Raw genomic sequence first — 19,244 nt, forward strand, 5'->3', positions numbered from 1 at the left:
TGTGATACCCATGCTGAAGGAGCAGCTGCCAGGTTGAGAGGAAGGGTGGGAAATAGTACCCCTTTTGAAAGATTACATCTGTGATGAATCTAAAAGATTTCAAAATCTAGTCAAATCAAAAAGAAGCCAATGAAGGTGGATGCAGCAGAATATATTTTGGGAGCAAAGTACAATAAAAATTGTGCAAATGCCACTAACAAGGTAACATTTACCATCGTGTCTTAATATTGTTTGATATTTACTGTCCATATCCACACTTGTAAATAAGGACTATCATCTAGCATTTGAGCAGGTTCTCAGAGTTTATTATCTGGACAATTTTTCTTTGCAATTTACACATATCAATCCCTTACAGCAAATAGTGATGATGATACTCATTTTCATTCAAGTGTTTGTGTTAAAGAACCAGGCCAGCAGATTCCTCACTCTCACCCACACACAAAGATACCTGCAGATAACAGGACTGCAAGTAATGCACAGGTGGAATAAAAAAATCAACAAAAGGTCTTGGGAAAAGAGAAAGACGGTCTGAAAAACGAGGATGCTATTCAAGGGAGAACTCAAGACACCTCACTGACCCTAGGAGAGTCAGCCAGACAAAAAGAGGAGCAACCATCTATGCTAGACTGCAAAGGATCTGGGCATCACTGTGCCATACAGGCTGGCACAGGTCAGTAGTGTCCATCTACTGCAAAAAGGGCAAGTCCTGTAGTTGTGTGAACAGACAGAAGTACAATAGTAATCCTCTGCCCTCCTCCTGTAAAACCTTGGTGGGAGTCCTGCAAGCACCATCCTCCAAAAAATTTGTGAGACCCTCTGGCACAAAGGAGAGTAATAAAGTCACTCAACACTTCAGAAAATACCAACAAGAAAACCAAAGGAGACTGTAACCTTGCAATGTCCATTTATGATGGGAACATGTTATTGTAGTGACTGCAGCAGCCTGGTCAAAAATAAAGGGATAAATCAAAGCAAAGAAGATTCTGTTTAGATGTTATGGAAACAAAACTTTGTAGTTTCAGAGATAACGATGGTCTGGAGAGACTCTGCAGCCCTCAAGTCTGTACAAACAAAACACATTGAGTTGTATACATGTCACTTGAGGACTCCACAGTCTACAACAGCATGAGGAGGGGAATCCAGCCTCAGAGAACTCATCCTCTCTTTCCCTTCACCTCTTTAATATTGGGACTTCAGCATGTCTTCAACTCACAGGAGACAAAAGCAATCTGTTCCACATAGTCAGATCAAAAGGCAGACTGGTGTGAGTCACAACCATTTAGCAACTTGCTTAAATGAATTGTGGACACAGAATATGTCCAAATAATTTGCTGATAATTTCCCTTGAACATGTAGGGGTTAAAACCCTATTTTCTTTAAAACCCTGTAGCTCCTAAAATTCTTTTAGCAAAATTCCTGTGTTTTATGCACCTGTTATAATACATCCAGTGTTATGCACCGACTATAAGTCCAGTGTTAGCTCTATGCACAATATCTTTAACTAGAAGAGACATAAAAAAATTTCAGTTTTAAAATCTAAATTCAAAGAGCTGTTATTCACTATGCATAAAAAAAATTAATTGGAAGAGACACAAATAAATCACTGGCTTTTGCAACTCCTAATTCCAGTTACATACCAAAACCAGCCTTTTCTCACTTTAGTGGTCTGCTTTGGCTTTAATTTTTTTTTATAAATAAACACCCTAAATGCATTCCTATAGGTCTTGTTTTCCAGGGCAACTGGTTGTTGCCCTCCTATTTTTTATTTCTTAAGAGACTATCTGGTGTCTATGCCTCATGATTTCAGACAACCTTATGGATGCAATTTGAAAAAGGCCACTCTAGGTATTTTGTTATTATACATAATTGCTTTCTAGGTGAAAAAAAAAGTTTTTATTGGGTTTTAAGGCACCAGTCACAGTTGATCTTGCCTGATTTTTCAGATTTTAATTCCAACTCAGCATGGCTGTGGCCAACAGGCTGGCAATCTACCAGCTGCATTCCGCCTCTCTTGCTCCTAATTATTTAGCTCTCCAGTTCTCCTCCCTTGTCAGTTCCGTTCTGGTCACCACAATTAATTCCCATTTCTTAGTCCTGTATTCACCTTCAACTCATTAATTTTTGGCCAGTTTCCACTACTGTTTTAGCTCAGCATTTTGCAATTTATCTCATCACTGGTTTAAGGCCCTTTTTCTCCCTCTTTGGTTTTGAAGAGGGTTGAAGGACAGTTTGTCCTTGCTTCTTACAGAAGAATGGGTGAATATTTTGCTGTTGTCAGGTAGGTGCCAGGGTAGCTTCTGCCTCCCCCACCAGCCATTTTCCTTCACAGGCTGGTCTGGGAGCAGAAAACCATCTGAAGTGTGTAGCAGCACTATCAAACACTTTCTCCCGCAGGTTTCAGAGCCATTTTATGTAAAAAGATGTTTGGGGAAAGAGACTGCCTGATGAACCCCAACTCTCCAAGCTCCAACTGGTTATTTTAAGGAATATTGCAGTTAACATTCTGCATGAGGGTGTTTTAAGCTTCTTGGGCAGAGCCAGGAGGCATGGACTGATGGCTTTTCCCTAGAAAACAAGAAATGTGGTTCCTTCGGAGTGATTTTATGTCTTGGTCCTTTTTTCCTCAGCAGATTTTTGGCCTCACTGACATTTTTAATTGGTAAACTGTTGTGTAACCAAAGTCATGCTGCAGCTGTTCAGTTATTGTATAAACATGCCTTAATCTGAGTTAATCTTAATTCTTGAAGTGGATCTTTGTATATATTTGGAAACAAACATGTAGCTTTTCTCTGTGGGGAAGCAAAAGGAAATTTGCGTCTGCTTTGGGTTTCCAGTCCCAGTATTGTGCCACTGGCAAATGACAGTGATGAAGTATTGCAAGATTGCAGATAAACCTTTTAAAAACCATCTAGTTGTAGGATTGATTTTGTTTGGGCCACATTCACTCATATGTAACAGTGGAGTTGTATCACTTGGAACTAAGCTCAAATGAAATCTTAACACAGCTTCCTGACTGCTTTGAAATCCTTATTAGTACTGCCTGGTTTTACTTTAGAGACATCGTGTTAAATCCTGTGCAAATACAGGGAAAGACAGCCATTCAATACAGACTTCATATTTCTTGAAAGGAGATGTCTTGGATTCAGCTGGGATAGATTTCACTTTCTTGCTGGTGTAGTGCTGTGGTTTGGATTTAATATGACAATAATGTTGATAAGACACTGATGCTTTTGGTGTTGCAGAGCAGATCTTACCCTAAGTGAAGGACTTTCCAGTTTCCCATGCTCTGCCAGTGAGCAGATGCACAAGAAGCTGAGAGGCAGCATCATGAGCACAACTGACCCGACCTGACCTGGCCAAGAGGATATTCCATACCAGAGAACACCAGGCTCAGCATGGAAAATGGGGGAGTTGATCAAGAGGGGCTGATGGCTGTGCCAGGGGCTGGGTGTTGGTCAGTGGGTGGTGAGCAATTGCATGGTGCTTCACTTGTCTGCCTCAGGTTTTATTCCTTCCTCTTTAGCTCTCATTTTCATTATGATTACTGTTATTATTAATATAAATTATTTCAATCATTAAATTTTTACTTTTTCCTCTTCTCCTCCCAATCCAACTGGAGGTACAGGGAAGTGAACAACCGGCTGTGTGGTACTTAGTTGCCAGCTGGAGTTAAACTATGCCAGAAAAGAACTAGAATGAGTACAGAATGGGTTCAGGAATACAAATGCTCCATGACTTTTTCTTGAGCAGTTGGTGTTGCAAAGTGATTTTGGAAAAAAAATTTCTTAGGGTGAAGTTGCATGAAATGCCTAATGCTTGAATTTGAAACATTAGGTGTTTGAAGAAAGTGATTTTTTTAAGCAGGCAGTGGTATCTAATTAGTTAACTACTATGGCAAATGTGGCAATATACCAGTTGATGCAATTGGTGGCAGCAGGAGTTTGGAAATAAATATCTCTCTTTGGCACTAAGAAGTGAAGCAGAGCTCAAATTTGTATGGATTGCCTGGTCCTAAGCTCATGTCTCAGAGCTCACATTTCTGCGGTAAAAATAAATCTCAGTTTAAGATCTGGGATTCAGTGCAGTTACTTACTAAAATTCATCTGACCTCCCTAGATTGTGAGTATTTTGAGTTGACCTGTATGGAGCTCTCGGTAAGATCTTGATAAGACCCAGCTCTGATGGGGCATTTCCATAAAAGCTTAGTAGAGTTGTGCTAACAGAGACACTTTAAAGCAGTAATTATCATCCTAACTAGAAACCAGAAACACAGTAGCATATGAAAACAATGAACAAACAGAAATCCCAAACCTCAAGAAACCTCAGCTGAGCAGAATATGGGGAACTGCCATTCATGGATTTAAAATGAACTTTGTACTGGGCTCACTCAGCCTCACTTTTTAAAGGCTGTGTTCCTGGTTATGGCTGCACCAGGCTACTGACAGAGCCAGTGGAGAAGTGAGTGGAGCCTGCAGAAGGCAGCTCAGCTCCTTTCTGCCCAGAGCTGCTGTGTGCCACAGTCCTGTCCCCAGCAGCATCAATGCAGGTGGTTTTCCAATGCTAAATGAGATGATTCTGGTATTAATGCATTCAAATTGATTGTCTGCTTGTATCTATGACTGTCCCACTTTGTGTGTGCATGTTTAGGATTCATAGTCCCTTTAAAACAAGATTCTCAATAACAAACCAAAGTCAGCATGACAGATGGTACTAGAGTTGGCTGTCCTGAGTCAATTCTGTGCATTGCTAAAAAGGCTTGTTTGTCCTGTGCACCCTACCATGCCCTGGAGGTATCAGCATTTTGTCATTTGACTTAGTTCCCATCCTTGCTTTTCTACTCTGAGATTCTGTCTACTATCCTTACATCACCTCTATCAGTCGACAATGCTGTTTCCTAGGCCAAGCAGAGATTTCTGGTTGCAGCTCAGATTGGCTTTAGAAGCTCCATATCTACTGTCTCACAGGCAACATCAACACACGCTCATAAATCTGTCAACAGGTCTCTGTGTGAGTAACCTCAGCAGTGGACACACACCAGCACACCCCAACAGAGCCCTGGAATTAAACGACAGCCTCCTCCTGCGTTACCACAGGAGGTTTATTCCACAGATGTATACTTAGCACTCCCAAACCACTACCTTTTCAGCTTAAAATGTTGCCATGTATCACAAGTGACAGCAAGGAGAAAGTAGCACTGTCCTTCCTATTTAGCAAGTGTACCCTTGTGTTCTCAGCCAGCTGTGTTGGTGTCCATTCCTAAGGAATTGCCGCCCAGTCAATCCGGTCTGGGGCAGCGCCTGACTCGCTGTCAGGCTGCACTGTCACAGCACAGCACTAGCTTAAAGAAAGGTTTGCTTATGTGATGATGAGCAAGCTGGAAAGGTCTCTCTGCTGCTAGCTTGATAAAAAGAAAAGAAAAAGTAAATGATTATCAATAAAGTGTGTTTGATTAGGTGTCACTGAGAGAAAGAAAATGCCATTTCATGTCACTTTTTAGAAAGCACAAGGTGTGTAACTTTTAGGGATTGTTTTGCTCTTGACTAATCTTCAGATTCAATATTAAAATCTCAAACTTCCCAAAGGAAAGAGATTCTGCATCTTTTAATGAAAGATAAAACAACAATATAAACATACACAAATTTACAGAGAAAGGATCAACTTTAATACATCTGGAGTAAAAGGTGTTCTTTTTTTAAATATGGTATAAAAATAAATGCAAGAAACATTAACAGAGAATATACAGACAACAGACAAAGACACAGGCTTTCTTTCTCAATGTGAATACATCAGTGAAATGAAACCTTCTGTGCTAATTTATTGTGCAATAAATGTGATGCCATATGTATATTTATTAATATATGCATTTTTTACATTTCTTCCAGTTTTTGATTGACGTATTTTTTTTAATAAACTGTGCCTAGCAGAAGCTTTTTTTTCACTGTACTTGAGCTTGCAGAAAATAAAAAGACACAGATCCAGCTTGATATGAAGGAGGAAGTGAGCAGACAGTTTTCGAAATGGAGGCATCGAAAGGCTAGAGAGTCCCTCGGAGTCTGTAATGCCTTAGTATACACAAAAGAAAACAAGTCAGGTCCTTGCTCATGCAACATCTTGTTCTACTGTCCTCTGAGTCAGGCAATCAGTGAGCTACAAAGTATGTATAATGATTTGAGTCTGCTTCCATGCTACAAGGTGATCCTTTTAGTAGGACTGCACTAGACTGGTTAACCTCTTTGATGTGAGCGATTTCCCCTGAGGAAAAGATAAAAACACAAAACAAAAACAGAAAACAGAGGCATGATCACTGCAAACCTGTTCATCAGCAACCACTCAGTGTTGCCACATCACTCTCAAATAACTAGGGGCACCAACTGGAGTCTGTCAAATCTTAAACCACAGGAAGTCCTTAAACACCTCCACTGCCAGCCAGCCAGATTGTTTTGCAGAACAAGCCAGCAAATTTAAAGGCCGTTTTTCAAGGAGATTGATTTTGGCTGATGAGAAACTGATGCTGAGGTTTTTGCTGTCAGTCACACCCAGAACTTGAAGAAGGCTACCGCAAGCAAGAGTGCCTTGTGCTGCAAAGATGAGTGTGCAAACTGCGGTAGCTCTGTCACAGAAGATAAAAAAGCTACTTTCAAGTTAAGGTAAGAAAGTAAGAGGCAGATTGCATATTGGTAGGAAAGCAGCTTTTCCATGAACACAGTTTGCTGAGACCATATTTACTATTTATAAGGAACACTGGTCAGGTGTATTACATGTGACTGCATAACACTGCTTTGAAGGGGCTGGATTTCCATATTGTTGTTTTCCTCATCATTCCTCCTGTGGCAAGGATGTGGTTTCAATTTTTTAACAAGTTCTTTTAATAAGGTGTTATGACTGTCCCTCAAGAGCTAGGTCTACAGCCTGAAGAAGATGGTGTCAAGTATGTCACTCTGGTGTATTTCAGGCGGATTTGAGCTTTATCTGAGCCAGGCAGAAACCACAGAACAGGAATTAGCTCTCCTGCAGCCACATAAAAGGAGTTAGCTCTCCAAGGGCCACCCTACTGTGGCTCTGATCCAACAGAGGCAGAGCTGGCACAGCAACCTGACATCACAGGCATACCCTGACAAAGTAACACAAATATATCATAAAACATTAAATACAAAATGGCTCTAACTCACCAGTTAGATATTTAATACTTACATTTATTATACTGTTCATTTTAAGTGCCCAATTGAAAAATATAAAACTGATTTCAAGAAAAATACAGTAAGAAATACTGTAACTATGGAGAGATGCTTCATTTTCTGCAGTAAATGGTAAATGAACTTATTCTGCCATATGAATAAATTGTTAAGTTATCTGCAGTATTATAACTCAGTGGAATTACACAATTTAATATCTTTTGTCATTATCAATTAAATTTATGCTCACAGGGATCTGTAAGTTGGTCTTGAGCATTTGCTCAAATGCAATATATCAGAGTGGGTCTTCACCAAAGGAAGAATAACTATTTTATTCTTTGTGCTGTGAAATACAAGTTGAACAAATTAGGACGAATACTTCCCCTACAACATAATTTGAAAGGGAACTCATGATTTGTAATGTTGGGTTAGACTGCTCATTCATCAGGTTCACCATATCACCTGACACTATTAATACTTTCTTCTTTGAAAGATGGAAAGTCTCCTTCGTGGCACTCTGTCTTCCCTGTATTTGCCACAGGGAGATACCTATATTAAATTCACAGCTTCTTAACACTTGTTAAACCTTGAATTATGTTTTCCTCTAATGCATCAGGCATAGTGTTATAGTAAGATATCTTCTCTTTCTAAATAGCAAGAAAAGCCTCAACAGCAGTGTGGCCTTGGAATACAGTTTAAAACAGCATGTCCAAAATTAATGTTTTGTTAGACAATTTTATTAGACAATTAATGAATTTTGGTGCTAGACATAATTTCAGAAAATATTGAACATATGCTTATCTTTGCCTTTCATTAAGTTTTTTTGCATTTAATTTTACAGGTGAACAGGCCTGGCTACTTTCTGTAAACATGTATGAGTCCCCTCTAGTACTGAACAGCATAACCCACTTAATTAAAATATTAAAACCCGTTAGTTACAATTTGCTCAATACTGCACTGGAAAGCTGCATAAACCCTTGTTGTCATATAAAATTTGTGAAATAATTGTTTATTATTATTTGCAACTATTAGTTAGGAGTTTCAAAATTCCCAGAATTTTTTGATGGACCGTAATCAAATTCTACCATCTCAGGAATGAATTATGTTACCACATAAACCAGGAAGTTTTGACCTAAAATCAGGCCCAAAAGTAGTTATTTGTTGATCTGATTTTGGTTAATTTTTTTTCATACTGTTTGAATTCAATATTTTTTCATATTGTTTTTTCATTATTGTTCGAATTTTTTTCAAATTGTTTGAATTTTCCTCTAGAGAGACAGTGAGCTGTCATGACAATTCTTTGTCTGTATTCCACATCTCTTGCTCCCTGGATATTTCTGGTCTTTGGGTATTTTTTCTCCAAAGCCCTACAGTGATCCGGAACTCTCTGGATGGTCCTCTCCTTCATCTCCCCTCCCTGCCTCAGAGAAATCTTTATCTGAACAACGACAACAACAACAACAACAAATGTTTTTTTCAAGGCATTAGTAGTTCTAATTTATGATCACATTGGAAAAGTGACAGCTTAGAAGATCTGCCCTCCTTAAGAGATCTTCTTCAGTGCTTAGTCTGAATCATATTAAGTTCTCTGATTAAGAAAATAAGCTTTTAATACACAGAATCCATTGCAGCCCCAAATACAGAATCGTCACATCTTATTAGATCTGCGGGGACTTGTTATTTTCCATTTTACAAAATATTCCTTTCAAACTCTGCTCCAGAGTATACTTCTACTTTAGCTCTCTATGGTAGAGTTTCATAATTACTGCTTCCAGGAGACTTCCAGATTTACTCAATTTCAGACTGATGTAAGGATCATCCATTGTGGGTCATAATTCAAGAGCTGAGCCTAGTTATCTCTTTCAGACACAATGTTAAGAGCATTGCCATTAGCCAGATTTTGATACGGGAACCTGCATATAACAGACCAGTTTTCAGAGTTGTAGCATGTGAAGATATTTCCTGTTCTAATGAGATTAAAGAAAATTGGGGGGGATGTCAGAAGTAGTAGATGCTTGTCGGAATAATGAAAAGGAGATTCTTAATATTTTCAATATATTCTTGCCATCAACATTTTGAAGCATATGGCCAAACTCTAATGAGGATTAGGATTTTTTTGGCTGTATTAGCACACTTTGAACATAACAATTAAAGTTACTTAAGACTTTTATTAATGCAGAAGCCAAAGTGAAACCCCGCACACATACACTGACAAGGGAGTCAGAGTACCAGAAGGCAACACAGCAGCTGGAGTTAACAAGTACGTCTAAAAGTACAAAACCACTTGGCCTAAGCATTCAGTCCCTATTTGAGAATATTAACTGTTTGACATAGAGTTGTTCTTCTGACTTTACTTCTAGAAAATTATGGGGGGAAAATTGCAAAGATACATGCAGATTTATGAGTTGCTAAATACGGTTGTGCTGACTGATCCATTTATGCAGCATGACACTAACACCTCTAATAATCCAGCAAAAAAGTCAGCAACAACCTCAGTACATATGTGGCTTATAAGAAATCAATATGAAATGTATATAAGGCCTGGAGTGTAAATGTATGATAGAGAAAGATCATGTCTTCTCTTTTTGGAAGATTACTTCTCTTCCTTTCTGCTAAGCAACCTCAATGGTTCCTTTTTCATGTTTCTTTATTGTCAGTGCAGATGCTACTCCCCAGGACCTATACTAGTAGAACTAGAAAAGAGAACTCCATGCATCTGGTGGGGAAAGAGAGAGATAGCATGAACCCCACGGTGAGCAAAATGAGATGTGGAGTGAGAAGCAACCCTCTTTGGTCTCCATCTGCTCACGTGTGAAACTCCAGCAGCACACCATCAGCTCAGCCAGACTGGCAGGGAAAGCTTCCAAATGACATTGCAGTGCACTACACACAGAGCTGGTACATAAACACTCCCTGACAGGACCACATCTGAATAGTCAGGGGAGAAGAAGCAGCCAATCTCTTTCCATGTTGCTTCACTAGCACAGGGGAGTTGCTTTGGCACTGCTCAGGGGGGCAGAATTCTGCTTCAGTTTCCACAGCAGCAACAGGATGCTGCTCTAAGCCACCTGTGCAGGTATACTTCTCTTTCAGATGTGAGGAAGGGGACAAGGTTAGTATTTACTGAATTTGGGGCACAAGTTGTCATCCCAGCTGCAGTGCTAAGTGGTTACATGTGCAGGAAAATCCTGCCTCTGGCTGGGATTTGCAGGCCTTTATTCCCTTCTCATTAGGGCTCTACTGTTTCCTGCAATGCTCTGAGGACAGGAGGCAGCAGCTGAATAAATGCTTTCCACTTTTGGTTCACTCCAAATCCAGTGACAGTCTCCATTTCTTTCTCTTTTTGCACTTATTTTTGCATTTACCAATGTGCTGCTCTCATTTGTGATTAACCTAAATACTGTAGCCACATGGGGTAGTCTGAACTTGAATAACCATCAAGTGTAGGTTTCCAAGAGACTGATGCACAAGAAAAATATTTTTAGTATGTTTGTCCTGGGCCTGACTCCTCAAGTTTCCATACCTCTGCAGTTCTCGCTCCTGCAAATAGCCTAAGAATTAGGCAAATGTTTTTCAGCTGGGAAATGGCAGACACTGGCCCAATACCTCACCAGTGCTGGCTCTTCACTTGGATGAACCTGGCTGTGCAAGTGCTACTCCTCAGCTCCTCTCTTCCAGCACAGAGCACAACAGCTTAGCTCCAGTCACTGCGGAACAGCACAAGGAGGTCAGTCCTCACTGACATATCTTTGTGATTTTCCTCTGTGAGTACAATTTTTAAAAATCCTAAAATTATTTTTTTGTTACTATTTAGTAGCCCAAAATAAAAATTTCAATTATTTTATTTGTTCTTTTTAGTCAAACATCAATAAGACATCTCTTTCCTGAAATGGTAAAGGCCTTCATTTCTACAAATACTTATTATTTTCATTCTTGTTTTGCATTAGTCAAATAAGTAGCTTTATAATTTATTTTTCTTCCGACTAGCTTTTTTTTTTGTTGTTTAAATTTTGGGAATAACCTGTAAGTAGATTCAAAATGAGATCCCACATCTGATACCACATTGAAGTTCTTGGACAATGCTATACCTGAGCAAAATCCAGCCTTCAGCAATATTTCAGGACTAGATGGACTTTTGGTGCAGCAGAGTAGGACCTTGTGTACATAAGTTTTACATATTCATGTAGAAAAATTTCTTGATTAACAGATGAAACTGATTATTTATCTGCCTTGTTTCTCAATAAAGGGAGGGATTTTAACATGACAAGAGATTACACTTGCTGAAGCATCTAGAAAGTCAATGACCCACTGATAAGGACTGAGGAAGCTACTTTTATGAGTTTTAATTTCCATCTCTAGGCCATAATTCACAATGTCACGTTAAGTGACGTTGCCTTGAACCTCAGTGAAAATGTGCTCTGCTCAATGGCCTTCTCATTTCTCATCTTATGCATGAAATGGTATATGGTTACTGGTTTGGAGGGGAGAAAAAATTCAAAGGGCCCTGGTCAGCAAGTTCTTCCAGGTAAGTGGGAGAAGAAAGCTGGAAAGGATATGGGTAATATAAGATATAATGGTTTTAAACTCTGAATTATTAATTCTGTCTTTTTTACATCTTTTTTATGAGGTTGTGAGTGGAGATAATAATAGTTTGATGGCTCTCTAGTTTAATATATTAACTGAATTTGGTCTGTTTTTTACTGGCTGTACTTCCACAAGACCTCACAAACTTACAACAAGCAGGTTTTTTGTGTTCTTTGTAACTGTGCAGCAACAGATGAAATGCTAACACTGATGGTGGTGTCTGAAGTCATGGCACCAATACATTAGGATGGAGTATTTCCCCCCAGGCAGCTCTAAGGAGGGAGACTACCCCTTCTTGCCCCACTAACTCAGTTCCTGGTGGGACAAGGAAATTTGCATGAAGTAGAAATTAAATTAGCCCACTCGCCCTGTAAAGCAGATCCCTTTGTCTCAAGGGTTCCAGACCAGGAATCACAACTAAGCACCAGGCTGGGACTCACCAAGTCCTGCTCAGTCTGCCACTGTCACAAATCCTGCACACACATGACAAATTACAGACAAAATTGTTCCTTGAAGAACCTTTTCTTTCCCATAACTATTACCAGTGTATATTCACCTGGTATTTTTCCCCTGTAATGTAGATATTAGCATTTGAGGTAGAGGAAATTTGCTGAGCTTTTTAATTTTTAATTTTTTAATAGTTTTTTCCCCATGTGAATTCTTCAAAAGACTTTCAGTTTTTAAATGCCAGAGAAACTGCTGATTTCAGTCTCTCTACTGCTTTAGCATGGAATGAGATCCTCCTGCTCCATCACTTAGACCTTTAACTTCCCTAGTCCCTTGGGGAGCTGCAGATGACTGGATTTTTATTACACTCCAAGAGAAAGCTGAGGGGCTGAGCTAGGCAGGAGGAGCACAGAGCTCACTGTCACTGCTCCATGTGCCTGTGACCCCTGTGGCTGCCTGTGCTAGTCCAAGGCAATTCACTTATCCAACAGTTTTATTCCAGTAGCACTGAAGTGGATGTGCTCTATATTTTTGCACAGTACCTGGGAGTGTAAGTGAGGCACACCAAGAATAGCTGGGGTTACTACACAGATGCAAACTATAAAGTGTTCAGTAATAAATATTACATACAGCAAATGCCAGTTTGCTATTATTTCTGTATATTTTATGTGAATGCAGACCTGTTTCTAACGCTATCCATCCTGTCTATTGCAGACTGCCAAAGGCATTAGCAATTTTGCACTATAAAATCTAAAGAGCAGCTAATTAGTCAGTTTTCAAACTGAGCATTTAGGCCTTTCATGAAGTGCACCAACTTCTTGAAATTTTTCTGTAAAGAAAACTCTTCAATGTCAAAGAAATGCAGAGCTGAGCCTAGAGTATAGCTCCACTTCTATTTTTTCCCCATCAGACTGAAATAATGACTCATTATAATAGGTTATTTCCATGTAATTCATGAAATAGTACAGAGTAATTGCCCTCTACAAAGTTTCTAAACTTTCTAGTTTAACAAATGCTTTCTGTAGCAAGTGTAACCCAATTTCAATTAACATTGATCAGGACCCTTTTAGAGTCAACAAATCAGATTATGAATTACAAGCCCATCTTCTCAGATTGAGTCCCTAGACACAGCCAAGGTTACTGGGTTTATTTTAAACACTTCAAATGGAAAAAACTGAGATCTAGTTTAGTTCAATACAAACCCACTGTGAAATAAGTGAGGGGAAAAAATCCAGTGAAAATTAGTCTAAATATTGCAAACCATCAGAGAAGAGAAACTGTAATTTTCATCTCACTAAATCAGAGATGATAGCTTTTATCCAGGTTGTAGAAGACTCTTTTCACACCTATCTTCTGTATTAATCAGATCTATCCCACAGTCCCTCACTTCACAGTCGATCAAGTTAATCAGTACACTGCAGGATATTCTGAGAAATGTTTCCCTCATCCCTGCTGGTTGAAACCACTGCATCAAGGTAGATAATTACATAATATAAACTCATCACAACCAAGAACAAGAGTGGAAGAACAAGGATGCCTGGTGGAAAGGGGTCCTGAGGAAGTGGGTGACATGAATTCAGTCATCTTGGAAAAAAGGTTTGCATTTGAGCATCCTGATATTCTGGATTAATTTGCAAGTCTCAGGCCTGTCAGTCTAATAGAGAATATAGATCTAGCAGTGACATATTTTTCTTTCATACTTGACCCGACTTGACAGACTCCACCCAGATTAACAGGTAGTAGTTGGAAAAAAAAAGCAAACCCACAGATTTTATTTCAGAGCTTGCTCTGTGGGGAGGAAAAAAAAAATCCCCTTCTTCTATTGAAGTACTAATGTCCAGAAATCCTCTTTTTCATTTCTAGTTCACATCTGGTTCATTGGGCCTGCCTTGCATCTCTGGCACACTGCTGTTCTGGTATTTCTGCCCTGAGATTAGCAGGATGAAAATCAGGCATGGCTGATTTTTTGAGGCTGCAGTGTGTGTGCCCAGAGCTGCTGGTTTATCTGTAACACTGCTCTGGGAGCGACTTCAGTGTCTCGTGGTCTCGTTTTCACCTTTTCCCTTTTTGCGCTGCATTCCCACCCCATCTCCCTGCAGCCTGCTCTTTCTCTCCTCATGGCCACCTGCTTACATAATGTTTACCACAGCCAATTCCTGACCCATGGGCTGCTCAAAATGCCATGAATAAATGCAGCACTGCAGCTCGCCAGGCACTGTGACTGGGAAAAATCCAGCTCTCAGAGGTCCCAAGGTATTACCCACTCTATGCACTCTCTTTTACAGACTTTTTATTAACATGGAACTTCCTACTGAATTATAATGGAGTTATCATGTATAATGCTATCATGTACAATGTTGTTTTATAGATTCAACCTGTTTAGACAACACACAAATCACACTGCAACATGCTATGGCAACACCACCATGCAAAACATAGGGGTTTTTGTTTCAAACATTGGGATAGTTTCCTTTGTGGCTGTTTATTTACTTTTAGCGTCCTTTACTGACTTTGTCCCATTGAATCCAAATTTCTTCCTGATTACAGTGGATTCAAAGCATATTACAGGAAGCCTTTACCTATAAGAAAGTAGTTAAAGAATTACTGTTTTGGTTTAAAATGTGAGATATTCCCACAGCTTCACAAAACTTTCACTGTGTTTGTTTCTTTTTTTGAATACTGGAAACTATATATATGTTTTTTTAAGTACTTGAGGCAATACTCTTGAGCCTCACTGTAGGGGAGACAGTTTCTGACAACTGCTTCTCCTTCCCTAGAAACTAAAAAAACAAAAACCATGATCTTTGCTGAAAGCTCTCATATTTTTCATTTCAACACACACAGCTCCACTAACCAAGTCACAGAAAAAGCCACAGACGCACACACACACACAGCAGCGTCACCTGCACAATTCAACAGACAATGCAGACAAACTTGAGTATAATCCAAGATCTTTCTACCTCTTTTCATAACAGGTTAGTGCTCGCCCTCAGTGTTGGCGTACAGTTTTTATGGCATGGAAAAATAGGGATGTTTCTGCCCTACAAAAATAAATGCGTTGAATTCTTTAGTTTGAATTTTCACAATGTAAAAAAATAACTCCAAATAAACTGGATAAGTAAAAAGAATCCCAAATATCACTAAATCAGTGGATCTTTTGGCAGGCAGCAAAAGAATGCCCACACAAAATCTACCAGCCTTCATTTTTTTTTTTTTACCTTGGAGAAATAGCTTTCGAAAGTTATACATTGAAAAGAAAAAAATCAGTTCTTGTAGTCCATTATGAAAATGAATCCAAATCAAACCCTTGCACATAAGCAACATGAATTCTTTGGTCCTGCAGAAGCTGTGTTAGACATTAAGGAAAATGGGGAAATTATTATTGTTTATTTTTCCTTGTGCCAAATTAAAAAAAGAGGGGGACAGTCTTTTTTAGTAAAATAAAAAGAAGACAGGATGGAAATCCAATGTATTAAACTGTTTTAGACTTAGTATTTCGGAAGGCACCAGAAAATTAACAACATCAAGTATGTTTTCACAGATTCCTTACTAAAATTATAGGGGGCAAAAATTACTAATTTCATGCTTCCTAATGCAAAAAGCATGGCTCCCAAAGGTCTATTGCTCCATGTATGACTATTGACATCAGTGGGAAAGGGACTAGGGAGGAAGGGTTGTAATGAAAGCATATTATAAACCTGTCATTCCCAGGAAAATTCACAGGCTGTGATGAATACACTTTTAGCCATCAGGTCAGAGAAGCAAAAGGGAAAGTAGGGATCAGTGAGGGGAAGGGGAGAAGGATGTCCCATCAGGCTTACTAGTCTTCCGAGGCAACAAACTTACCACATTGCGTGTGAATTTCTCAAAAGATGTTCGACGATCCAGAGTGTTTTCCAACTTAAATTTGAAATAAATAAAAGAAAAGAAACAAAAAGAAAAAGGAGGGGAAAAAGAAAAGCAAGAACAATGGAGTAGAAAAGAAGGTTTGATGAAACAATGGACTGCAAAACAAAGTTTGTATAAATCAGGAAGCAAACACAGGTATGAGGCTGTAATGGGACTTGGCAAAACAGGGGATGGGCAAAGCAGATATAGTACTAGACAAAAATAATTTTTCATGGGGACCAAACTGGTTTGAATTTAAAGAAAAACTGAAAGTAAAAAGAAATAATGAAGTGCACATCTTGTGTTAATGAACTGACATTCACAAACTTAAGGACTTCACACGGACAGTTGAAGCTTTCTGGTATTTTCAACATCTCTCTCTATATTGGATCTTCAGAAATCAATGTTTGAACAAAAAACAAAATCACACAGTACTTTCATATAATTTTAGGTTGTCATTATAAACAACAGAATGCTACGGTGTTAATAACTACCTTGTTCCAGTCACAATCGGGGCCCTGATTTTGCAAGGCACAGGGCTCCCAGCTGATTCTAGGAGATTACTGTTTAGAGCCCACTAATAGAATTATTTATCATCATGGAAATCTGCATTGTACAAGCTGCTCCACATACTCTGGGCTGTGGCTGTTCAAATCCCACTCCATAATCTGGACTTTTCTAAGCAAATATTACATACCAAGACACGAACCTCTGTTTGCCAAAGTGTGACATGATCAGTCTTTCAAGTCAGATTCCTAGCCTACTCAAAACTATTCATATAGTAATAGGGAAAGAAACCAAATTAGGAAGCCCCTAGATTTACAGTTGAAATTAGAAGTTATTCATATGAATAAGATTGTTTCTAAACGCATTCTGTAGCTTTCATAGGTGGAATAAAGAGAACAACAATTATTACATAAGCAAACTTGCAAACATGAAAGACTATTCTTCTGGGATTTTATTTTATTTTTTTAATGTATTTGTAAAGCACTTTGCAATTTAAGGTGCTTCATAACAGAGAAAACAGTACAATATGGGATGTAAAAATAAAAATAAGTTTTGCTAGATTAACTTATTGAAACATGCCCGCATGCAGGATATATACACATATATGTATATTGAACTCCTGTGTGTATGTGACCCTCCAAAAACGCCAAGCTGGTCACCTACCAGATATCCAGTTGCACTGGCACAGGGGAGAGAAGACTGAGTATTGTTGCAAACATAACCACTGCTTTGCACAGTGGCAAGACAAAGGCAAGATGGACCAATACCTTTTTCTTGGCCTGTAGCAGCTCCTGGTAGGCACTGGATCGTATAAAACGAGGATAAGAATCACTTTTCATCAGTTTGTAAATGTGCTCCTGAAAAGGAAAGGAGGAGCTGTTACTCCCATGGAAGAGGACAGATGTAAAATGGGAGGCAGTCACAGGTTTTGGCTGTGGAATGCATTCCAGCCAGCACTACTATGAATAGGAATTTTGAGTTCTGAAGCCAAGGCTGAATTGCTTTCTAAAAGCACAAATGCCACCCATTTCTTATGTATAATTACACAAAACACCTTTATTTAATTTATAGACCAAATTTGCAGTACAAAATTATTTTCTAAGGATTGACAACTGAGTCCTAGCTTCAGGCCCAACTTCAAACCTCCCTTACATTAGTTAGTTAAGCTAAGTGATGAAATTAAGAGCTGTGGGTCCTTCCTCATCAGATTTTCTGAATTAGTTGCTGGAGATACTCTTGTGATTTCAGAGGCTGGGAAGAGGCACTAGGTTTTCAATTCAGCACCACATATAATTGCTTAGGTTAGTGAGGATTTCCCCTGGCTACTCTTGAAAACATCCTTTTACAGATGTTGAGTCTGCACTCCAGCTAACAATACAAAAAGGAAAATACATATGTAAATTGAAAAACAGTTCCAGGCTAATCTAATTTTCAAGATATTAGCTCTTCAGAGGCATATGAAAATTTGGAAACCTTTATTCAGTAAAAAAATGACAAGAACAGCTTAAAAAACTTTTTATTTTGGAGCATTCTGAAAAAGGTGAAAACCAAAAACTCCATGATGTAGAACACTTGATAATTTTAGTTTGAATTATAAGCTAGAGACAAGATTTGTAGAAAAAGCAATCAGAATAGGAAAAGCTCTCAAAAATACTGCTAAAAAATCCTGAATTGTGTTGGCTATTTTTGTGGAATTGTTTTGACTTAAATTCTGTTTTTTACTATAAGAAACCTGTAGCTGAGCAATTGGGAAACAGAAAACAAACTAGAAAGTAAATACTGTTTCTCATCTAGGTAGTGCATTAAAAAAACAAACAAAAAACTCCACCACCAAAACAAAAAAAACCCTACCTTATCTGAAAATTAAGGCAAGGTAAAATTAAAGCTGATTTTTAACTTTTGCTCTATTAGAAACCCTAAAAATTATTCTAAATGTCTTTGTTTTTCTTACACCAAGCAGAGAAATTCTGGTGTATATTCAGAACTTAGACTGGCTTATTTGGGGAGGTTTTTTTCCACTCAGTGTCCGTGAAAGCAGACAATGCAGTCAACAGAGAGCAGAAAGTGGTGACAGGCATTAAAATTTTATCTCTGTACAAGAAATATGCCTGTAAAACCAAGGCTAAATTAGGCTGTATTAGTATTATTAATGTACACATTAGCCAGGACACATTTTAATGCACACATTTAGCACAATCGGACTATTTTTACTTATGTGTCCCATTTTACTTATGTGTCTGCATTTGATGTGGAGTTTTATCTTTCTGTATTTCCAGTCCAGAAATGCTTTTCATACATTTTTAACCACAATTAAATGACTGCCCACCAACTGCCAGAATGGCACATAAGTGGGCTCTTTCCCAGCTGGCAGGCCAAAAGGGGGCTGGTGCAGAGGCAGAGCCCTGCTTCCTGACAAACCCCTCCACCTCAGATGGGAACCTTTAAAGCCCCTAAAGCTTCAAGTGAGAGCACGGCAGGCACAGCCTGTCCCTTTTCCAGGGTAATTAAGGCTTCCAGGTTTAAGGCCTTTTGCTGAACTGGATGAACTAAGCAGAGGTCCTCTACAGGAGGGAAAGTCCTGCTTGCATAAAGAGAGAATACTTCACGTCTTTCACAAATGAAGGACAAAATTACAAGAAGAGAGAT

General features: G+C 38.8%; 1 protein-coding gene across 6 annotated transcripts in view; it reads right to left on the minus strand.

Annotated features, from left to right (window-relative positions):
* RGS7 (regulator of G protein signaling 7) overlaps nt 1-19,244 on the minus strand; it is a 267,321-nt gene that overhangs the window by 11,295 nt on the left and 236,782 nt on the right. For 2 of the 6 annotated variants that reach the window (XM_085055563.1, XM_085055560.1), the window contains exons 16-18: nt 17,366-17,455; nt 16,050-16,103; nt 5,584-6,062 (exon numbers count right to left, since the gene is read on the minus strand). In XM_085055563.1, the coding sequence (XP_084911689.1) occupies nt 5,904-6,062; nt 16,050-16,103; nt 17,366-17,455 (303 nt within the window). In that variant the 3' untranslated portion in view covers nt 5,584-5,903. Of the gene's footprint in view, nt 1-5,583; nt 6,253-15,163; nt 15,245-16,049; nt 16,104-17,365; nt 17,456-19,244 lie in introns of those variants that run through there. The other 4 variants (XM_085055564.1, XM_085055565.1, XM_085055562.1 and 1 more) reach the window with 4 other exon arrangements.

This window comes from Lichenostomus cassidix, chromosome 3 (genome assembly GCF_008360975.1).
Source record: "Lichenostomus cassidix isolate B80296 chromosome 3, HeHo_3.0, whole genome shotgun sequence".
Taxonomy (NCBI): Eukaryota; Metazoa; Chordata; class Aves; order Passeriformes; family Meliphagidae; genus Lichenostomus; species Lichenostomus cassidix.